Genomic DNA, 23,139 nt, shown 5'->3' with positions numbered 1-23,139 from the left:
TTTAGAAAAACAAAGTATTTGTTTGGGAGTTTTTTAAATTACTGCATATTAACGTTGTAGATTTTACCTCTCTGTAATATTAGTCAGCTCCATACACTTTTCCAGCAAAGACTTCTCATACTACAACAAAACATGCACATTTAAGTGGTCAGACCTCCACAGTTCTAAACATAAATGGCCTGTCAGTGGGGTATAACTGCAGGTATTTGTAGATAACAGATGAGCAAATAATGTTCAGTAATGTAAGCTCAGCTTATGTCAAACAGCTCCAGTTAAAAAGAAACATTGTTCAGTTTTTTTCATTACTGTAAAATGGGCACATTTTTATGTATGCAAACCTAATTTTCAAAGTCAACCATCACCTTCTGCATCTCCGGCGGTGTGTTTCGAGCTGCACTGTACTCATGTACCAGTGAGCGAACATGGCAGTTTGCCCGTACAGCCGTGCTGTGGACCCTCTGCCAGCGTCCCTTCTCCAGCCGCTGAAACATCTTTCCTAGCTCTGTGCTGACCACCAAAGCTCGGCGAAGGAGCGTCTGCAAGTTGTTTCTAGCCACGTGGTCCCCTGCACTAACCCCAGAGCCCACAATCAGCTCTCCCTGCTGAGAGTCCTCCTCTACCCCGATGGGTTTGGCCTGGAGGACACACATGCACTCTACTTCCGTCATGTGACGGAGGTCTTCCATCCACCGCTGGACCGAGTCAACCTGAAGAGACTGCGCACGGGTACTGTGGGTGAAACAAACAGAATAATAGATTAAAAAATGTAATCTAATGTAAAAGTCTCAGTGTGAACAGGACTTTTTCTTAAACCAGAGGCAAAAGAACTAAGAGCAGGGATGTAGATTTAACACAATTTCAAGGAATCCCCTGTTTTCCCCATGTTTACATGCTGCATGTTCTCATTTATAACTCCAGCTTCGACCAAAAGTGAGTCAGCAATCCTGAAGACAACGGTGTCCCAATTTTTTGATTTTTGTTAGTGATACAACAGCGTTATTCAGCTTGTTGTGTATATCTGGTCCATTGCAAACAAAATGAAGGAAGATGGCACAGACTATTTTTCTATTGCCATCTATTGATTGCGGTATGCGAAGAAAACTTCTTTCCCTCCTTCTTGTTTGCTCAGACTAAATCGACAGCAACTGGCTCTTTGGTTTCTCATTATTAATTAGAATATCGAATACATATTGCTAAACAAACACTGCTACATACATGAAATGAATGTGCACTGGTTACTATGTACTGAGGGCAGTGTCATGTTAGAGAGAACATCATTAATGCTGACTGTCCTGCCTGCTATTCTGTAGCTTAAGCACATTTACATGAAAAAAGTCTGATCATCTTTGCCTCCTCCACAAGAAATAACATGGGTAATCAGTGGAAAATTAAGGAAATTCAAATTGGTTGTTAGGAAGCTTACTTGTCTGTGCCACCCTTGTCATCTCTATATAATTTTCCTGTTGTTTTTTCCTTTTTTCTTTGGAAAAAGTACATGATATATCATTAATCTCTTATGCCAAAACAAACACTGCTAATCCCTCACACAAACATCAATTGTCTTTATCCCATCATGGCCGGTGTATCTGCTCTGATGCAGGCTACTCATTATTGGATAAAAAAGAGGACAGTGTTTGAGTCAAAGATGGAACCTGCTCACTTCAATATTGAGCACCTGGCTTGTGAGTCAGAAAATGATCTAGCTAACAAACACAAACTGTACACCACCACTGGACATGGGTTGGAGTTCTTGCTCCTGTTGGCAAATCTTGCTGCAATAAATATAAGGTGAGCTGATATAAGGTGACAGCTTAAATTTTAGTTAGCTAAAACTGACCTCCAGCAAAGAGTTTTTCTTTTGTGTTTTTGGTAGTACTTGCATGTGTGTATTTCATTCTTTGTGAAACATGACAGATTGAAAACTTTTGAAGAATTCCTTGCTCATAGGGGGTGATTGTTGAGTTTTTCTCTGTATGTATTAGGGTCTACCTTACAATATAAAGCGCCTTTAGGCGACTGTTGTTGTGATTTGGCACTATATCAAAACAAAACAAAAAAACGGAATTGAAATGAATTAATTGGAAATAAATTTTAAAAAAACATGAAAAATAATGATGCTCAAAATTATGTTAAGTATATTAAAATGGGTTTCAACAGAGCAAATAACTTACATATGTAAGTACGTACGTATGTTTAAAAAGAAAAATCTAACCCAAAATTACAAAATTTCTTAAGGAACCAGCGAGCCTCGACACATCAATTGGGAACCATCCATATACCATATAGGTTATACATGTAAACTCCAGTATCATGATAATCAGTCACTGGAGACTACAGTATTCAGTTCTAAAATACCCAAATCAATAATGTGTTGTCAAGGTCAGTTATTCACAGATGATAGCCATCTTCTGTCCTCATTAGTCTAATCCCTCGTTTCCCCTCAGGATTGTGATGGCTTTAAGAAGCAGCTTTACTGAGCAAACACTCTCCCCACTTCAATCTCTCCCAGCAATGACCCTAATGAAGGGAGGCTTAAGGGGGCAATCCAGAGGCCAGCATCCCGCGAGGCAAAGCTCCCCGAAAGAGGATGGGTCGATGGCTACAACAGCCACCTTTGCTTTGAGGGAACACAGAGGAAAGGGTCTGAAGATGAATATTTTCCTCTTGGCTCTTGACTTGACTGCAGTTTGAAATGGCAACTGGCGACACATGTTGGGATATTGCACTGGTATTGAGTATTGGCTGACATCATCTGAATGAAGCACTGTTGTGTTTACATTTAGAACAAAGATTTGTCATTGAACAGCAGCAGCCATCATTATTAAGTGATGTCTTCGAGCTATGCAATGACCTTTATATTTTAGCAATAGCGGGTTACACAAGAATAAATCCTTAGCAAGCCACAAATCTAATTATAGCTAATCTTATATTAAACATGATTGGAGGGCAGATGTGTGCTAGGGAATGGAACAGCAGATTTATATCACATTCATTTAAATTTTGAGTCGGCTACGAAAGACAAAGCATGTATGTTCTGATAAATATACATTCAGTGAGTCATCTGCCAACTGGGGATGGGGAGCATCGCGGCGAAAGATGTAAAATGTGCAGGCTGTAGAGAGAGGCAGCTCAGTGGTTCGAAACTCTGAAGCAGAGATAAATCTCATTCATTGTAAGAGAATGGAGATGTAATTAGCTATAAATTTAAACTGGAATAAGTAACTGCACAGAATAGTAAGCATTAATATGCCGCTTACTCTGCTAAGTGGGGTAAAAAGCTTCAGAGTGATCATCAGATGAGATGAGTTTTAGTTTAACTCTACCTAGGCGATTAAAGATATTAATATCTTTAAAATACTACTGAATCCTGTTTCCTGTTTTTTTCCTGCTTATTTGAAAGCCTCTTAAAAACCACTCTAGTTCTTGAAAGGTCCTTTGTTGGAGATTTGTCACGCAGCGGTGAATAACACAGTGATTCAACCTAAGTGGCAGATTAGTCACAAAGCTAAAGGTTTGATAATTATTAATTCTTTTTTTGGGGTGGGGGAGGTTTATTGGATGACAAAGAAACATAAAAAAAAAAAGCCTAATGGTAAAATGTGAACATTTGAAACTGTTTCCAGAATCTCCTGGTTTCTATCAGTCCAAAAATGTCATTTTAAAACCATTTGCTCGGTTATATCATAGCATCACACCAGGATGAACCCATCTGGATTTACACAACCAATAAAGCCCCGAAACACTCCCGTCATCATATGTTTAAAAAAAAAAAAGCAGATAATAATAGGTTTGTTTTCCAAAGGAGGGGAAGCGGTGCACTTCAGCTTGCAGGGCATGACAAATATTTACATGTGGGGCCAAAAGAGGGTCAGGCGACAGCAACTCTATTATCCCAGACAGGATGTCTCTGCAGTGATGAAGCATCAGTACTTCTCATCTGCTGGCAGCTGGCTGGCAGAAAACTGAGCAATGGTGGCAACGAAAGAGACAGGAGCTGGTTAAAAGGAGATAGCTGCGTTTTTGTTGCACGATTCTGCTCTTGTCGGTTTTTCATTTTAGTGTTCATTCTGCGTGATGATGAGGTAGGCGCGAGATGGGCTACTGTCCGATGGTGCTAATTCCATCTTTCAACCTATGCATCTTTAAGGATAGAAAAACACGCAGTATCAACAGGTTCCGCTGTTTAAAAAATGGTAAACTTGGAGAATGCATAATCTGTTTTTAAAAAATATAAAGTGTAGATGGTAAAAAAAAAAAAAAGAGTGGGACAATCTCTGAATGTTAAGATGAGTAGCTGAGCTTCATCAAAAAAAGGGCAAATCCTCTATGGATTTGTGAAGGAGTTCGGGCTGGTGTGCTGAGCTGGTGCGCCACAGTGAACTCACTCTTCCTGTAACACATCAGGTGAGAATTATAACCGGAGCTTTTAGATTATTCCCTCTTAAACTTTTTATGTACTTGAGGCACATGGAGTTCTGCTGCATGAGTCACTGTCAGGCTGCTGCTGTATGTTGAGCCCCTAAACGATCTATCTCTTAGCTCCACTGCAGATTTATGAAACAGAGAAGCTTGTGACCGCAGAGTCAGTTTGCGAGTGTGTGTTCTTGTGCTTTTCTTATTTGAAGAGTTATGTTGGCTTTAGGTTAAGATAAGGGTAAGAGTTGGGCTATGCTCAGTCACAAACAGTCTGTTTGATGTTTTCTCACAGGGAAATCGTCATGGATGTTCCAAACTGCCATGCTCAAAGGCGAATGAAAAGCCAGCCGCCGTGGTACTCGGTTGTTGAAATAAAAAGCGACAGAAACAGAAAGTTAGAGACAAAAAAAAAGTATCAAACCCCACATATCCACTTCACATGAAAGTGAGTGTGAATGTCATAGTGTTGGTTTTGAAAAGTGGGGTTGTGTTGAGGCAAGAAGATGCATTATGCATGTACTGTTTTTTAGGAAGGTTTTTTGCATGTTTTTATTTTAAAGGCACTTTTTTTTTTCTCTCCATGCAAACGCGATGCCAGTGATAGAGGCTGCCATCTTTTTCTGATCATCTGCACGATAACTTTATAAAAATAAAACAAAGTAACTGCATATTAGTTTACAGGCTTGCTTGCTAGACATCAAGGATACTTCTCAACAAGTTGAAAATTATATGAATATTTGACCTATATTAGCAGCCTCATAGCCAATTTTCATTGTACATCGACCTAAACTAGAAAAACTGTTTTACAGCAGTGTCACACACCATTAACTATTGATTACAGGCCAGAGCTAATTATAGGAAAAGCTAGGTCTTTATCGTCATGAATAGAGACCTAGCTTCTTCTAGCTTGTCATTCTATTGACACCATGGCATTTGCAAGGAAACCAAACAGGAAGTTGACTGAGGAAGCTAAGAAGACAAAAGAAAAGTGAATAAGCAAGAAGTCAGGTAAGAGCAAATCTTGCACCAGCAAGATTTTTCAAACCAAAGATGGCAGGACACAAGCTGAGTCAATCTTCCTGCTGACAGCAGTTAACACAATACAGTGGGTGTTCACAGTAGGGGGCACCCAGAAGCAAAAATATCAGTTTCATAGTGTTGCTCAAACTATATTAGCCTTTGAAAGTTGAGTTCTGGTGGCAAACTTTTATGCCAAATTCTCATACAAAGGTCAGTGCCTATACAACTTTAGTCAAAGCAGCTGCCAATCACATATGCCATAACATGTCAAAACATTTAAAATACGCTCACTCTGTGTGCTCTACCATCCCAGCAGAAGGAATGTTCTGCTGACAGCTTCGCTTTGCTGAGGTACATCATTACCCACCACAGTGAAAAATGACAAAAGCATCACTTACATGTATGGACTCTCGCCTCATTAGAGGCTGTGAGTCATTTTGTTTGAGGCTAAAAATAGCCATGTCCACATGAAAGCACTTTGTAAACTTTAAACTCTTTGCACCCAGTCTGTGGGTCTTTCACTTGCATCTTGTAGATGGTTACAATAAAAGATAATATAAATGTGCTCCAAATCACAGAGAGTCATAATTCCCACCCTTAATGCTGTATCAGTTCACAGAGAGCTTGCTAGTTAGTGAGAAGCAGACGGGCAGGTGTGAACTCAAGCACGGGAGCACCTGTTGTCACTCAAGTATAGCAGTTATTGTACAGCAGGAGCTAATTTGTTCTTCAGGGCTGGAAGCCTATTAAAAGGCTTGTTCCACATATCGCTAGAGGCTTCAAGTGATTCAGGTACTATGTACAACACTTCACAGATCATGACCGCAGGTTGAGTAATGTCTGCTTCTCTTTGCTTGATGAATGGTCTTCCTACACGTAGAGTAACCCTGCTGTCAGATGCAAAAGGATCCCACACAGATGGTTTGAATTAAAGGGTAGATGTCCTCTGTGGCTCAGGAACATTTAAAGGCAGTGTATTACATCAACATGTCTTAAAATACAGACAAATAAGTCTCCTCTGCTTTTACGGGTAAAATCACAAGACACTGAATGAAGCTATACGAACACACAAACAGACACTGACAACTGATTAGTCAAATGACAAAACTGGCATCTCCATTTCCTTTGATGTGTCATTCATCTTTCGAATACGTAAAAATGCTATGAAAGCCCTGGTTCCAGGCCGTGACTTCTTGTGGTGTCGGAATAAAAATAAAAACAAAGTTCCAATTGCAAGTTGGCAATATCAACTTAACTTTGAGAGTTTGTTTAATTTGTACTGTTGTATTAGAGGGTAACTAATAGTTGCTGTTCATATAGTGACCTAATTAGAAATGTTAGCACTTACCAACAACCACAGTTATAAACTTACCTATACCAGGCTATATTTGCTAGCAGTAACTAGCAAGTTGTTAGCTAGCAGCTAACACAAAGCTCAGTATAAGTTATGATTGTGTTCTTTGAACTTCTATTTAATGTAATAAATGCTCATACAAAAATCTTTACTCACTTTGTATCATCCTCAGAAGCTGCTTTACTTGCCAAAATCAGCTTTTTGTGTCTTAGACTTCTCCAAAAAATCATCTAAAACAAAATAATTTGTACCTGATAACACACAGACTGCTTTCTTTATAAAAAAAAAAAAAATCATGTTATGAATTTACACTCTCATGGTACAAGGAGGAATTTAGGATTAACCAACATCTGGAACTGTCCATTAACTCCAGGCAGTATTCCTGGCATCCTCAGTGTTTCTTGCTTGGAAAATAAACAGCAACATGTGTTGGTTTGTGTCATTATGTCTGTCTGGGATCTGACTGCATTCAGTTCAGATTATTTGCTGCATATTCTTCTGATATGGTAGTCATTTAAGACAGTATAAGCAGGAAGGAGGTCTTCACTGTCGTCCAGTGTTTGGGGTGCATGGATATCACAATCTGATGACTGATGTAATGGAACTAAATGGAAATCTTTCTTAAATACCACAACAGAACCACAGTCCAACTAGGCAGAGGGAATGGAAATGTGGGCAGAGTGAGCTGTTAGATTTTGAGGACCCAGCCATTGTGGCTTTGGCTTCAGCTGAAGGAGGAAACAAGGACACTCTTGTCCCAAACAGAATTAAATATGGAGGCATATAATCAAGTAGGATGTTAATGCATTCCTCTTTAGCTCAGAAACCAGAATATTGCTTAATGGAATCATCTTTTACACAGAAACAGCTTCACTGGGAGGTTTCTATATAATATAGTTTCACTGTGGCAAGAGGTGACAGATGAGCAAAGAAAATGGTTAAGGCATCTGGCTAATGGCATATTTAAATGTACAAGTCACGCCTTGATTTTCTGGGTGAAGGTGGAGCATGTGCTCCTCCTGAAGTAGCACATGGAAAGGGGATATTGTGGCCTCTGACTGGTACAGCTGAATCCTGGCTAGAGAAGCAGACATCTGACTCCCAGATGCTTCAGACAGCCTCTTATGTGTAGCCAAGACTAGATTCTCCTAAGACAAAAAACACAGCCCGTTTTTTCTCTTTTCTTTTCTCTCTCTTTGTCTCAGCCGACTTCTAACCTCAAATTTAATTATCTCAGGCTTCTTAGCACACCGTGTTAAATGCGCACAACGCATACAAATACAGACATATGTAAAAGGCATTAGAATATGATCCATCTCTCTCTCTGTCTCAAACCATCTCCAGTCCATTCATCTTACACTTTGGTTTGCTTCCTCATTTTTCTTAGTCTCACACACACTTTCCCCCACATTACTAAAGCCACACTTTTTGACAACTTTTCCAATTTTCCTAAGTGAGCGGCCACAACTCACTTTAGAAATATACACACACAAACAAATATAAAGAGACAGACACTTGGCTAACCTGTTTGCAGTGTAATGACTCGCCAACCACTTTCAGACTGCGCCCCGAGGCTTTGAATGTGCAGACAAGCCGATCTGGGAAAAGGTTCTGCTGTGGAGATGTTTGTTAGCTGAGTTCATGTACGTGTCCCATCTGTGTTTGCAATTTATTTTAATGCAGTTCAGCCACTTGGCTCGTTTCATCAGCTGATTTACTGACTGTTAGTGCACCGTGCGCAGCACAAATCCAATTTATATTTGAGTCTGTACATGAGACACAGACAGAGATAAGTATGAGACCGGTTTGTCCTTTATTTATGTGCGTGTGTGTGTGTGCCTATGGCGTGTGAGTTCCCCTGATTCAATATCCAAGTGCATTCACTGTGCATCTTCTGAGACGCTTTGCGAACATTAGTAAACACCGAACTGTCAGAAGATATATATTCAAATTTATTTTCAGTGACTGAAATATTCTAAACCACAGATGCTGACAAAGCAGCTTCTGTAATTGTTAAAAGAAAGAAGGGTCAGCATGTGTGACTGTCAGTCGACTGTGAGACAAAACTGTGTGTGATAAGAGCTGATTTGCATTTGAGACCAAAAAGTGGTGTTTTTTTGGGGGGTGGGGGTGGGGGGGGGGGGAATCTAGGACAGCAGTTCACTTAGAGTTTCATAGTCGTAAAGGTTTGAAAACCTTGATGTTTTCTTTGGAGTTCAGTTAATAAAACATGAAAAAAGAGAAGACGCTAAAAAAAACTGACAGTTGCCAATTTCACATTTAAAAAGACCAGATCTCCAGCTGAATGCTGTGTTGTTGGTGTCTCAACAGTGAGAAGTGATCAGCTGAGAACAGCTAGTGGGTTTGTGCTCCCTGTCAGTTCAGTTTCTCACTGCTTGTTACATGTGGACGTCTCTTTTAGCATCTTGGCCACATGTGTCTTACAGATTTTTCAGCATTTTAGATTTTGAGCTCTGGCTTTTTGCGTTTATCAGTAAAGTTTGTAAAGTTTATTTTTTATGTAGCCTCAGTATTATGGATGGGCAGGAAAGCTGAACCCATCCAAACATGGGATTGCATCGTTGGGAAGGTTTTTGACCTTTGCATTACCTGTAATAATAAGGTGCAATAATAATTAATGTGCAATAATAACAGTGTGCAATACAAATACACTTATTCTTCTTTTTTATACTAAGTTAATATACTGTGTTGTGTTGTTTGTTGCATTGTGATGTGTCATATTGTGTCGTGTTGTGTTATATGTAGTGCCGATGTAGGACAGTTTTCCAATTTCCTTGTACTACTGTAGTATGTATGACTGTGCAATGACAATAAAGAGTTATCTTATCTTATCTATCTTATCTTAATTGAGTACCTCAAATATATTGATCTGGGATCTTCACTGAGGTGCAAATATTAGTATGATCAAACATCAAGTTGAAGATATATCCTAAGGCAGATATGAAGGCTTAATTCAGCAACTCAGGGGTCTGATATAACAACAACAACAATAATAATAATAATAATGTCACCAAACATCTCCTCATGCATTCATCTACTGGGAATGACAAATGACACAACTGCACCCTGTCACTACTGCAAACCTTAATCCCTGCTTCCATGAGAGGTGGCACGCATCTCTCACACCACCTCCATTACACTGCATTACCCGCAGAAGATAAGGGGCCAAAGTATGCTGCTTTTTTGGAGGTTCCATTTGCAGATGAAACAGGAGGGTAGTTTCTTGCTATCAGGTTGGTGTTTAGCTGTGTTTTTGTGCATGAAGGTGAACAGTGCTCTCCACATCTTCACCAGTGGCCGCAATATTAACATGAGTAGTCCTGAGAGACAATAAACTACTGCGTATGATTGCTAATAACAAACCATTTGCTTGGGAAATTGTTTTCTCTGATCTCTGGAAATTGTCTAGTGGAACTATCACATTGTCAAAGTTCCTTTAATTTCAGTTCAGTTCATTTTTATTTCAAACATTTCAAACATGTGCCTTCACAATCATTCCAAAATATCATTCCATTATTTGTTTGAAAAGGAGTAGGCTGAAGTATTTACTTATTTGTCCCTACCCCCTCAAGTTTTACCTCTTGATTAATTAATTTTTTTTTTGTCTTAAATTAAACAAACAACATATGAAACATATGAAACATATGAAGTAAAGCAAAACAAAACAAAACATACATAAATCAAAAACAAGAAATTAGCAAGCCCCACCACAGTATAGTTTCTTTCATATGAAAAATACAGAATGTGTATATTTGCAGATACACAAGTTATGGAAAAACAAACAAACAAACAAACAATTTGTCTTTTTTTCTGCAATGATCTTTAAACAGCTGGTCCAGATAACATGCAGAATTCAAGGCCTGCATTGAACACTGAGGTCATTTCCGCTTCTCATATAACATCCGCTGTCTTGTATAATCAGTCATTTGAACGATATGTTCACATTGGTGGTGTAGCCTACAAACCGTGTTATTAATATTATTATTCAATGAACATTTGGTCAGTTAAAGAGATGCATTGTATTTTTAAGTAGCAATAACAAAAAGAAAAGAATGTCTTTCTTACAACTTATTTTCCCAATATTCACATTTTTCCACATTTTATTTTTTGCTTTCAGCATGAAATTGGGAGAAAAAGTAAAAACCACTCAAGGAAGCACAGCTAATATTGATGAGTGTATTTTTTATTCTTATTATGACAAAGAAGTGACACATGGAGTGGGTATATTACTGGTGTCATTGTAGCCTTTGTTCAAAGTCCAAACATCAGTGCCTAACCTGCATAAACCAAGTGTATCTGTGCTTTCAACGACCAGACCTGTTGTTAGTACACATGAGAACATTACTTGTTAAAACATGAGGTACAGACCCAAAGTGTGCACACTGGGTTGTTACTTGCCTCATTGGAGATGAAGAGAGTGAGCTGCTCTGTCTGGAGCTGCTCTGAGGACTTGCCATCCTGCCTGAGGCCATCTTACTTCAGCTCAGCACCTGAAATACAGCATGTGCACTGTAAACACCAAGTGATGAATGAATACGAATTTGGACGTCTGCCTTTATCAATATGTCCCGTGTTGGGGAGTAACGGAATACATGTTCTGCCGTTATGTATTTAAAATACGAAATATGAGTAACTGTATTCTGTTACAGTTACTGTTTAAAAAGGTGGCAATTAGAATAGAGTTTGTTGAAATAAATGGATACACAGCGGTCTTTTCCTGTTTCATATGTTAGGCTATCCCCTCTCTAATTTAATTACACGCATTGCCGGAGCCCCCAAAAAAAAACATGCAATAAGAGGCTCTAATGTAAGTATCCTATTAATGTTGGTGGCATCACTTACACAACGGACCCGAGGCCAGCACAGCAGAGACAGCAGTACACGGGCAGGAATGCATTTTTTACTTGGAAAATCCAACACCACTTCACATTTAAAGAAGAAAGGGAGAAATCTGACCGTGCAATGCAAACTCTGCCAGCAAAACAGACTCCAAAAGACTTGGACCTAAAGAAATATCTGGAAGTAAGTTCTTTTTTAAAAACTAACGTTAGCCTACTGCAACTACCTTGTTTTACTTGTGGTAGCTACCTGGGATATGTGCCACTTCAGTATCTTCGATGTACTATTGCTATGTGATTTATGACTATCAATGAAGGCTACTTGCCACCGAGCTAGCATTGCTAGCTGGCCTTAGCTGAGGTTATTTCATAGACTGCAGACTGTTAGGCTTGATAGCATTAATGACCTGCTAGCTGCAAATGATCATGTGCAGTTCTGAAAGCAGTCTGTGAACTAACCTCAGCTAACGCCAGTTTAGCAATGTTAGCTCGGTGGCGAGTAGCCTTCAGTAATAGTAACAATTCTCACAGCAATAGTACATTCATGCAGTTGTAAAAAGCATTACGATATATTAAGTTATCCAAAGTAATCAGAATATGTTACTCACATTGAGTAACTTAACGGAATACGCTACAAACTACATTTTGGGGCATTTATTCTGTAATCTGTAGTGACATACATTTTAAAAGTAACCTTCCCAATACTGAATATGTCACCATCAAATTGAATATCAAGTTTAATCAAATGTAGCACTGGAAATGGAAACTTTGCACCACTACACAACATCTTTCAACACACACACTGTAAATATGCTATCACATGATGACACACACGTTACATCCCCCTAGCTGTACTGCTGACCACCGCACTGTCATCCACTACAGTAGCTCCTTATTGATCTACCTCTAAGCTTTCTATTCTTGTCCCCCTCTCCAAGTAATTCAATTATCAATAAACCTCACTGTTTTAAATAGCTTCAAGCTGATGGTGTGCCATGGAATAATATTTCTTATCTTCTAATCTGTTGGCTGGCTGCCAGCCAGTGACTGTCTTCCCTTCTTTGAGCCCGAGCAAGAGGGCTTAAGTGCCCGGAACTTTATTCTGCTGTTTTATTGATGTATCCCATTTAGATTAGTCCATTTTCAATCGGGAGAAGCCACAGATGCCCTCCCGCCTGAACCACACTCTAATCCTTTTAGTTAATGATATCCTGCAGTTGTGTGGTTACAAATTTCGTGTTTACTGCGGAGATATAATTAGCAGGTAGTTACAATGTGAGACGAGCTCTCTCACGCACACAAATACACAACTACCCCGTGTTGTGGAGCAGATTTCAACTGTTTTGCTCTGCCTTTTATTAATTGCTTACAGAGAGCGACGGGATCGATAGACATAAGCTTACAATAAAGTAATTGAGGCTAGAGGGATGTACAATGCGCGTGAAGCGTCTCTTATTGAATCCCACGTCAACCTGCTTCATGAGGGCCGCACTGCCACAATTACAGAATATCTGCTGCTTTTAGTCAGGTTTGAAGATCGAGCGGCTGCACATTAACGGGGTCACCAACTCTGTTTGACTGTTTGCTTCAGTTGCTTCGAAAACTGAGAAATATTTGATTACCGTTGAGTACTTTTTCTTTTTTGGGTGTCAGTAACCTAGTCAGATAAAGAGACGGATGAATGGGAGGAGGGATAGACTTGTAATACAGACACAAAGCAAAAGTAGAGGAAAAAAACCCGCACAAAGAGTAAGATGCAGGAGAGGGGGGGAAAGTGGTAGGAGGGTTGGGGTGGGGAGTATTTTAACTGCAGTCTTGGCATGGCTTCTCTAGGCCCATTTTCAGAGAAAGCATCACAGTGAATCAGAAATTATACCAATACTGTGCCAGGACCATGGAAATCTACTGACAGTAAGCACCCTGTGCTGGGGAAAAGCCCACATCTATTACACTTGGTGCAGTGAGTCATGAAAGTAGAATATCATAGAATGAGTGCTGATATAATTGAACCATTGGACTATTACAATAGAGGTGCAGATGAATTTTATTGACCCAATAATTGAGCACAGGGTCATAGCCATTAAGTCACAGTTCCAGCAAATTCCATTACATGTGCTTGCGGCTTGTTACAGTGCTCTTCAGTGGATTACCCTACAAATGGAGATGAGTTGTCCAATCAAGCAATTGTCCTGAGCAATTGGAGTGTGCCGCTAAGTGCTGTGTTAAGGACCATTGCACTGAAAGTGATTGCTGTCTCCTGTGAGTGCCCACTGGCTGTTTTTAGACAATCTCCCTTTCAGCCTTGTGGACTGATGTCATTTTGTTATTAGCATTTCCCTGTTAATTTACATAATCTTGTAATAAACGCTAGAAATTTACAGTGAGGTGAAAAAAACCCACTGGCTCCTTTGTTTTTGCTTATTTGTCAGAGTTCACAGTCATCATCAAACACATTTGAATGATAGACAAAGATAACCTGAATAGATATAATATGCAGTTTTTAAATGATGATTTCATGATTAATTGTTTTTTGTGTTTGTCTGAGCTATTCAGCGGTGAAGTTGCTGTGTGTTTTGGATTACAAAGCAAAGCAGTTCCCGACCATCACACCTCCACCACCATGTTTGACTGTTGGTATGATGTTGTTTTGATGAAATGCTGTGTTAATTTTACAGGACTCAGACATTTCAAAAGGTGGACTGAGAGCGATAAGATATGGACTAATCTAAATGGGATCGATAAAACTTTCCGTGCACTGTCTAGTTTTGGTGATCATCAAGCCTCTGTGTTCTTTGTTGTCAGCAGTGGTTTTTACTTTGGAACTCTCTCATGGATGCCATTTTGGTCCAGTCTCTTTTTCATTTTTCATTTTATGAACACCGACTATAACTGAGGTAAGTTAGACCTGTTCTTTAGATTTTGTCCTGGGTTCTTTTATGAACTCCTGGATGTCTCTCCAGGTTTTCTCCATTTGTGGATAATGGCTCTCACTGTGGTTCGCTAGAGCTATAAGATGGCTTTTCTGGACTGACAGATATTGGTGACTTTGTTTCTTATTTGTTCTTGAGTGTAAATCAGAGCATGATGTGTTGCTTTTTCAGATCTTTTAACCTACTTCACTTTGTCAAACACGCTCTCTTTAGGCAATTTCTTTATTGAACAGGTCTGGCAGTAATCAGGCCTGGTTGTAGCTAATAAAATTGAACTCGGGTTTCCCACAAATGTGTTTAGTCACAATTAATTCATGATTTTACAAAGGGAATAATTACTTTTTCACATAGCGGCAGGTCAGGTTGCATAGTCGTTTCCTCTTAATAAATAAAAATGATTATTTAAAAACTGCATTTTGTATTTACACCAAATTTATCTTTGTTAAATGTCTTTTTTGAAAATAAAATAAATAAGATTTATATCTCTGTGCTGCATTGTGCACAGATGCTGCAAGTGCTACAGAAACTTGAGTTCTGTGAGCAGATGGTCAGGTTTGACTGTATCCTGGCTAATTTTTTCTTGCTAGGGTGGACATTTCTTTTCATGTCTGAGCTGAAACCTGAGTGGCCCAACAGGTTTCCCCATTCAGCTGCAGTTTTAGGTAAGCCAAACAAAGGACAGCTCTGTCTCAGCCTCATGTCACATGCCGGGTAAAATAACAACCACTTAGTGACTTGTGCGTGTCAGAGAATTCACTAGGGTGTGCCTTTCAGATTTACTGCAGCATTTGTATTTATTCTTTGCATGTGTGGGAATTTAGAGGACTTTTAAATGTGGTTTGTGCTTGTGTGCATGTTTCTGTCACTTGCAGTTTTCCAGTCCTGTATCTGTTTCAAGTTAATGTCATGCCAAACCTGTACTAGCGAGGGCAATCTTGATTCTTTGTTACTGGCACACTGGAGCCGTTATAAATTCTGTTTGTGAATATAAAACCAGTTAAAAAGGACAAAAGTAATTTTCCAAAGTGTAAAGACTTGCAACCTGAGTTTCAAAGTCAGTACTGGTTCCTCCCATTTGTCTAGACCAATGTAATGTAATTGTTTGATAGTTGCTGACCTAGGTAGGAAGAACAAACCCCCCCCCCCCCCCCCCCCCCCCTATCAACCATGCCTTTTTCTTTCGTAGCCCCTGTGCTATTTCAGTTTGTGTGCAGGAAAATGGTGGAGCACGTAAAACCTTTGAGGAGTGGGGATACAGACGTCAGTTTTACTTTTAAAAGGATAAGAGCGTGATGGTAAAGCGCAAACTTGACCCAGGACAGAAAATAAAACTGAAGCTCTTTGCACAAACACACAACGCTAGCAAAGAATCCAAGGTGGTGTTAGAGCTGAGGGTTTGCTGACACCAGACCAGTCAGAGCAGTGTTAATTTCTACAACCAATAATCTCCCAAACTACTTTTTATTTGGATGAAAGCAAAATGATAACTAAATGAAAAAAAGATAAATGATAACTACATGGACAAAGAAATGTACCGACACTAAAAATGGGAAAAAAAAATTTTTTTATTAGTTCTGATTGATCCAGTCAAAGCTAATCGCCTTGTGGAGCAGTACAACTAGCTCCTACCCTCATTTCTCATGGATACTCGATACAATGCCAACGCTTAGGAGGAAGAGAAGAGTAGCCATACAGATACATTTACCATATGATGTCAGGAAATTAAAGCGCTTTGTAAACCGTTATATGTACTTGTTTCTAAAGCCAAGTCATTGTGGTGATCACGTTCATGTCTCTTTGGGTTGGTTGTCAACTTGACTGTGTGTTGTCAGTTTTGTGTTCATACGTGAACGTTAAAAGAAATATCATCCGTGTGCCGGATTAGGGATATGTGTCCGTGTTCAGATCATGTTACTGACTGACGTGAAAGTAATGTAACGTATTGCATTACTTTTAAGAACAGCAATGCTGCATAGTTTATTTTTTAAAACTACAGCTACGAACATGTTTTTTGACTCAGATGAACTCAGCATATGTGCAGAGTAATATATCACTGTATACCAACTTCTCCCTGTGTGCTCTCTATAACTTCTACATCACTGACTAAAAATACGTTTCCAGTCTTTCTAGAATATACTGTGGTAAAGCAGAATGCCTGTTGCCAGATTCTTGGCAAAACCACTAAATGAATACAAAAACTGCTCTGCAGAAAACAAAATACCACAGCACTGCGGTTTAGCTTCGGTGTTGTGCCAACAACAATGAATTTCTGTTCGACGCAAATACAAGAAACTGAACTCTGAGGAGAAACAGAAGAAACGAGCAAAGCCACTCACCATCTTGAGAGGCCAAGATCAGCTTGACTCAATGTGATTGTGTTCAGGACAAACTGAGTCATGCTGCGTAATCCAAATTTAATGTCCATGATGTTTCAGGGATCCATCATTGTGCAGCCCGTTCCTTATGGCTTGGCTTTGTTTTGAAATTGCCAGTGATTAAACACTCTGGCTTCTTCTCCCACTGCTCTCTGAAACTCACAGACTGAAGAAAGCATATAATATGTGAGTTTCTTTTGGACGCTGGTCTTTAAATACAGTGGACATGCTCTGTATCAGCAAGTCAGCCATGCCGTCCTGCTCACGTCCTATCATTGAGCTGAAGACTGGGTTCACAGGAGGAGACAGCGGTTACAGTCTCACCACAGAGCTGTCATGTGGAGAAGAAAACTGAGCAGGATGGGTACTGTATGAGTGGCTGGGTGGGAACAAACTGGAAGCTGGCTGTGCTCAGCCATGGGCCCAGCATTCCTATCCCACACACACTGGGCAGGCTTAAAGTGCACCTTGTTTTTAGACAGAGAGAAATCCATAAAGGGTGACGGAGAAGGTCTGATGCGAACTAAGCATTTGGTGAGTTAGCAAGTGTATTGCAAAGTTTAACTACATTAGACTATTTTGTTATCAATAATTTAATATTTTCTAATGTATATATGTATATTGCTGTATTTTCTTTTTCTTTTTACACATATTTTAAATCTTACAGTAAGATTTAAGGTTCATTAAGAAACCCCCCACCTCATTATCCATGTAGTGATAATGCCATGCTCAAACTCTTGAGCTAATCAGACAGAGATTTATGCCAGAATAATCTGGCTGCAGTTGACTTAAACTGATCCAACAGAGTAGAGTAAAACTTTTTGGAACAATTATGGAGCTAGAGAACAGCAATAGCTTGTTTAACACAACTGGAACTGTATGTTTGTATACCGAAAATGGTGCCGATTGCTTCAGTCATGACTTCCTGTGCTGCTCTGTTCTGTGAAAATGATCTTTACAAACTGGAATCACAACAGTCACAAAACCAGAATTTCCTGCGTGATCTATTAAGTAATTTAAGCTTGTCTAAATAATTTGACAGGATTTCACAGCTCATAAATTGCAAATTATCCTCCAGTTTGTCCTCTTTGGGGTAAAGTATGTAAGAAAACTTGTATATTTGTTTTGCACAGCATTCTATAAATAATGATTATTAGTATTACTATTGTTTCTTTTACATGAAGCAGATTTTGAAACTGCATACTTTACTCTCCAGACACAACCCTCTTGTCCGCTATCTCAGTCTGAGTCTAAATGCAGGGCATTCCACAGATAACATTAGCATGACATAGCCGCCTATTTTTAATGTGGATTCTGTAAAAATCCACGTGTGAAGCATGTTCTTCTGGGACAGCGTGGGAAACCTTACTAATGCTGAAATTTTTCATGTCCAACTTAAAAATAAAAATACACCAAACTGTGCACATTACCAAATTTGCATTCAAGATGTTAATGGCCAAAGTAATATTAGTTGAATTAACTTTTCCAGCTCTCTTGTGATAAAGGAAAGTTTGTTCTCATGGTCTCATGTTTATTAGTCTTTATATACTCCTATATTTTTATTTATGTCACTGTTATTTCTGCTGTTGCTCTGTCTGGTTAGATTTAAGTAGGAATACATTCAAAAATCATCTTTTTGAGCCGTAACTGACAATTAACTAACTGAAAAAAAGGGCACATCTTGCACTTGCCAGTCAAAATGTGGAACAAGGGATAAAAATGCTGTTCATACAGAGGGACACCTGGTCACGCTATTCATAAGTGATCCATAAAGTCCAGCTTTGGTCTTTACCTTGAAGGATTTATTTTTGTGAAAGCCTGAGTGATTCTAGTGGTATGCTTACACTGAGCTTTGTGTGTGTGTGTTCCATCTCGTAGGGATTTGTTTATTTGGTTTGACTTGTTATGATGTGAGGTGTCATTTGAATTGCACCAAGAGAAGAAAAATTTACTTTATCTCTTTTCTAAAGTTAACTGGATGCCAGATTTTAAGATCTATTCATCGTACAAGCAACTTTAGAGCTTTTCTGTTTATGAGTACTTGATTTACTTATGTGGTTTTACCTTACCAAAATAAACTAGGGTTTCCACTGTCATTAATATCAAGTAGATAAAGCTTTAATCCATCCCCTTTGATATCATCCCGCATCATTCACTACAAAGCTTCCACTGACACCTGAGAGTTGTTTAGCACAATGAGCATTAAAGCCATTCCTTGACAGTGCTAACTGCGGGTAAGAGATCTGAATGACCTTCTCAGCAAGCATTCTGGCCTAAAGCCCAACCTTGTTGCGACCATTCCTCCATTCAGCACTGTTCAAAGAAAAGCTCACAGCCAGAACCAAGAGGAATGTCTCTTCTGAAACATACAGAGATGGATGACAAACCAAAGTCCTACATTTACCACCATGGAAACATTTTGTGTTTAGAAGCCATAGCGTTTCGAAACTGCAAACACAGCAAGAGTGGTCACTTGGAGGCAACTTCCTAGCAATAATGTGGAGTAATGTGTCATGAGATAAATCTGATATTAACAGATTTTTCTAATCATTTTGTTCTCGGCCAGCAATGAGAATATGTGTAGGTCTTACACTGCTAACTGCTGCAGATTAGCTATATGTTTACCAATTAGCTCCAGTCTCTGTTCTAACTTTGATTAGCTGCTAGTGTACAGAGGGATCTTAGAGCTTTTTTTCTGAAAAAGATTTGTATTGCTGTGCATAAAACATATAAACAACAAGCAGAAACTGTATACAGCTCTATGAACTCAAAGAGAGCTGCAGGTTTTTCTGATCTTTGACTTCACTGGAAAAGCAGCTGCACCATCTTTAGGCATTGTCGTCCCCGTACTCTGTCAATATGAAACGGCTTTACTGATTTCACCATCAGTCAAATCTCACGCAGAGGGAGGCACATTTGAAAACTTCAGCAGCTACCGCATCTAACTCCATGACCCCCAACAACTGTGTTCTTGGCATGTAACAACACATGCAACACACAGCATCGGTGTGAGACGGCTAGCAGAGAAATTTGCCTTTAAAGACGCAAGACCCCATTCTGCAGCAGAGCTATTGTTGCTGTGCTAATGATAGAAAAACAGTGTCAACATCCTGACATGTTTCAGGGGACGGTGACAGGGCTTCATGAGCATCACAAGTTTGAGTGTGACACACCGTGATGTCAGAAATAAATGTGTAGGAGGACAGAGTGGAAGCACCGTTCCACTTTCCATATATTTTTATAACAAAAAATGGCTATTCAGTGTGAAGAGTGAAGAGAGTTGAGAAAGTGGTGGGGATGGTGAAAAATGGGTGATAGGTTGTGGGCAATACAGGTGCTGCCACAGAGCTGTAAAAACACTTCTGCTACAACCCTCCTCACCAAAGAGAGTTTGTCTGCTTCAATACTTCTTTAATCAGACAAACTCAAATTATTCAGACGTGATGTACTGACACTGTTTTGAACTTGTATGTGATTTGCTTCATTAAATTTCACCAAAGTGAACATAACATATTTTGTCATAGTGGTTTCATCTTTGGACAGTGCAACAGCATTTAGCATTAAGGTAATCAAGGTAATCAACTAATCACATGACTGTAGGAATAAACAAGCCGATGTACTAATACAACAAGAAGTCAATAGGAGTTATCTTTAAGGTTTCCAACAGTTAACTGGGTATGTTAAGCAGATTCTTTCTAAATGATATGTAAAGAAAAGATGGGAGAATTAGAAGCAATAGAAAGGTTACATAGCAGACATATAAACTGCAGTTCCACTACTGATAGTTACACACAATACAAGTATTAGAAAGTTGACACCAATTGGAAGGTGTTAGAGTGTCATTCAAGCCTTTGTAACTTAAAAATCCGTTGTGGAGCAGGAACGATTGGGATATCATTTAGCGTCTGTCACCAGCCTCTACAGACAAGATCAGTTTAGATTGTCACGGACCCGGCTCTGGGGACTCGGGGTCCGTGGGCAGTGGGGACGATGACTGTTGTTGTTGTTGTTGTTATTATTATTTGGTGTGTTGTCTGCACTGCCCCTGTGCACATCTGTATGTAGGCAGGTATGTGTGTGTGTATCGCCTTTCTGCTGTGGCCAAGTTACGGGCACCTTCAGCCCCGGGGGGCGTGGCCTAACTTGAGGGCTGGCCACACCCGAAGTCCTGGCCGCACACCTGCTCCTCATCTGGGCTCGTCGGGGGAGCTATTTAGATGAGCGATGGAGCTTCCACCGACGCTGGAGTATTGCGTTTGACTACATGTCAGTCTTCAAGCAAGTCAAGTCAAGTGTGAGTGTATGCCTGCCTGCCGGGATAAGTTGTAACGGCTGCCTCTATTGTCTTCCCCTCAGGAGGAGTGTGGGACGAGAAGGAGCAGTGAGCACGGGGAGTGCAGGGACACTGGGGCAGAGAGCACTACACGGGGACTTTTGGGAAGAAGACACTACACGGGAGCCTGGGAAACTGGGGATTTATTGTTGTTTACTTCACCACCTTGTAAATAAACACTGTTGCACTGAAGAGTCCGGCGTTTGGGTCCTATTTCCCCATCTCCCCACGGTCTGCCAGCCAGACCGTGACATAGCATGTGATATTCTCCCTCAACGGCGTACCTTGACAGGAGAACCACAGTTTTGCTCCATTGTACTTCCGTCACTCATACTGTACCCAGACCCGGAAAAAAGAGTTTTCCTACTTTTTTAAGAAACTATCAGTTGAGCAAAAAACTTAAAGGATATTCAGAAAAGAAGTGGAAAAATCCTTTTGTATTATTTGCAGAGAACAGTGTGGCTCTTTCCCACTTAAACCTCAGTTACCATTAAAGCTACTGTTAGCAGTTGATATAGTAAAAACATTCGATAAAAAGTTCACTGGAAATTAGGTCAATTTTTTTGTCTAGTAAATCATAATTATCCTCAGGAGTGTCTGCATACATGAGTATGAGATATGAAAACTTCCTTCCCCAAGGACATACTTCTGACTGGAATAATGTGAAGATGCCCTTGTAAGGCCAAAAAAAGGAACAGTATGTTTGGGCCTGAGGTCATTCTTTCCTTTGGCATAATATTATGGAAGTTAAATTTGCTGCCCTCCTGATGTTTCTAGGCAACCGTGTGGCTTATGGAGAATTCAGATGGGGTCAAGTTGCACACGCACATTTGCACAGACCTGTAGCCAGAGTTGTGGTCTAAGATCAGCCACCCCATTAGATATCATGCTAATAAATGTAGACAGATGACAGAGACTGATAGCTCCTACACGTCACAGCAGCAGTAATCACAGCAGCTTCCTCAGGCACCAAAGGAGCTATTTGCCTCCCAAAAAGATTACATTCAGCTGGATAAATAACTACACTGCTTCACCACAAGTCTGCTAAAGTGAACACACCATCTTCTTGGTTGGACACTTTATGGTAAGCTATAAAAGTACCCATAATTCTCATTTTCAGAGGGGAAAAAAGATGACAGCAGCACCATACCTCCCGAGAGATGAAATGGCCTCAAGATCACGCCAAGAGAAATATCCAAATGCATTTTAAGCTTCCCAGTTCCATTGACAGCTAGTCGAAGAAATAACAAGGGGGAATCAGCCAGAGAAAAGCCAACATCCAGAGCTAACAAAAGGCTTTAGAGTAGAGCTCAGCAGCTCTGGGAGCAGCTCCAACAGGCCAGAGACTGGAACTGGATCCCTAGTCAGGCTGGTTCAGTAAAGAGGATCGTGTGGGTACCTGACACCGGAGCAGTGACGGCCAGCAAAACATCAGGAGCTTCTTAATAATGAATGAGCAAAGCCTGTAGAGAGGCACCACACTCACATACACAGCACATGGTTAATAGAGAGTCACACTGAGATAATTGATGACAGACTTACAGCGTGGTCAGGTAAAAGCAGGGTATGTGACTATAATCAGTCGAAGCAACTTGACACATGTTACTAACAAAGTAGCCTGTCATAACTCGGCAGCAGCCACTTTACGCAGAAAGGACCACAAATGTGCCTATAAGATAAGTTTAAGCACAAGAGAAACTTACACACCTCTCTACTTAGTTTTAGTGCATAATAAAAAAAAATTAAATGACAAAAGCGGGAGAAAGGAAAACTGGAAGATCACTCAGTTACAGGCCAGTGTGGTGTTCAAAATAACAAGATTGATGGGTGTTGTCATGTATGACTTAACCCC

The 23,139-nt window shown here is 39.9% G+C and overlaps 1 protein-coding gene across 3 annotated transcripts in view; it reads right to left on the bottom strand.

Moving 5' to 3' along the window:
- insc (INSC spindle orientation adaptor protein) overlaps nucleotides 1-23,139 on the bottom strand; it is a 58,064-nt gene that overhangs the window by 25,980 nt on the left and 8,945 nt on the right. The window contains exons 1-4 of one of the 3 annotated variants that reach the window (XM_080875187.1): nucleotides 22,438-22,627; nucleotides 11,210-11,301; nucleotides 363-729; nucleotides 68-120 (exon numbers count right to left, since the gene is read on the bottom strand). In XM_080875187.1, coding sequence (XP_080731313.1) covers nucleotides 68-120; nucleotides 363-729; nucleotides 11,210-11,283 — 494 coding nt within the window. In that variant the 5' untranslated portion in view covers nucleotides 11,284-11,301; nucleotides 22,438-22,627. Of the gene's footprint in view, nucleotides 1-67; nucleotides 121-362; nucleotides 730-11,209; nucleotides 11,302-16,915; nucleotides 20,006-22,437; nucleotides 22,628-23,139 lie in introns of those variants that run through there. The other 2 variants (XM_080875186.1, XM_080875188.1) reach the window with 2 other exon arrangements.

The sequence above is a fragment of the Rhamphochromis sp. 'chilingali' genome (genome assembly GCF_963969265.1).
Source record: "Rhamphochromis sp. 'chilingali' genome assembly, chromosome: 2".
Classification (NCBI taxonomy): Eukaryota; Metazoa; Chordata; class Actinopteri; order Cichliformes; family Cichlidae; genus Rhamphochromis; species Rhamphochromis sp. 'chilingali'.
The sequence above is the reverse complement of the archived record's forward strand: the minus strand, read 5'-3'. Positions and strand labels throughout refer to the sequence as shown.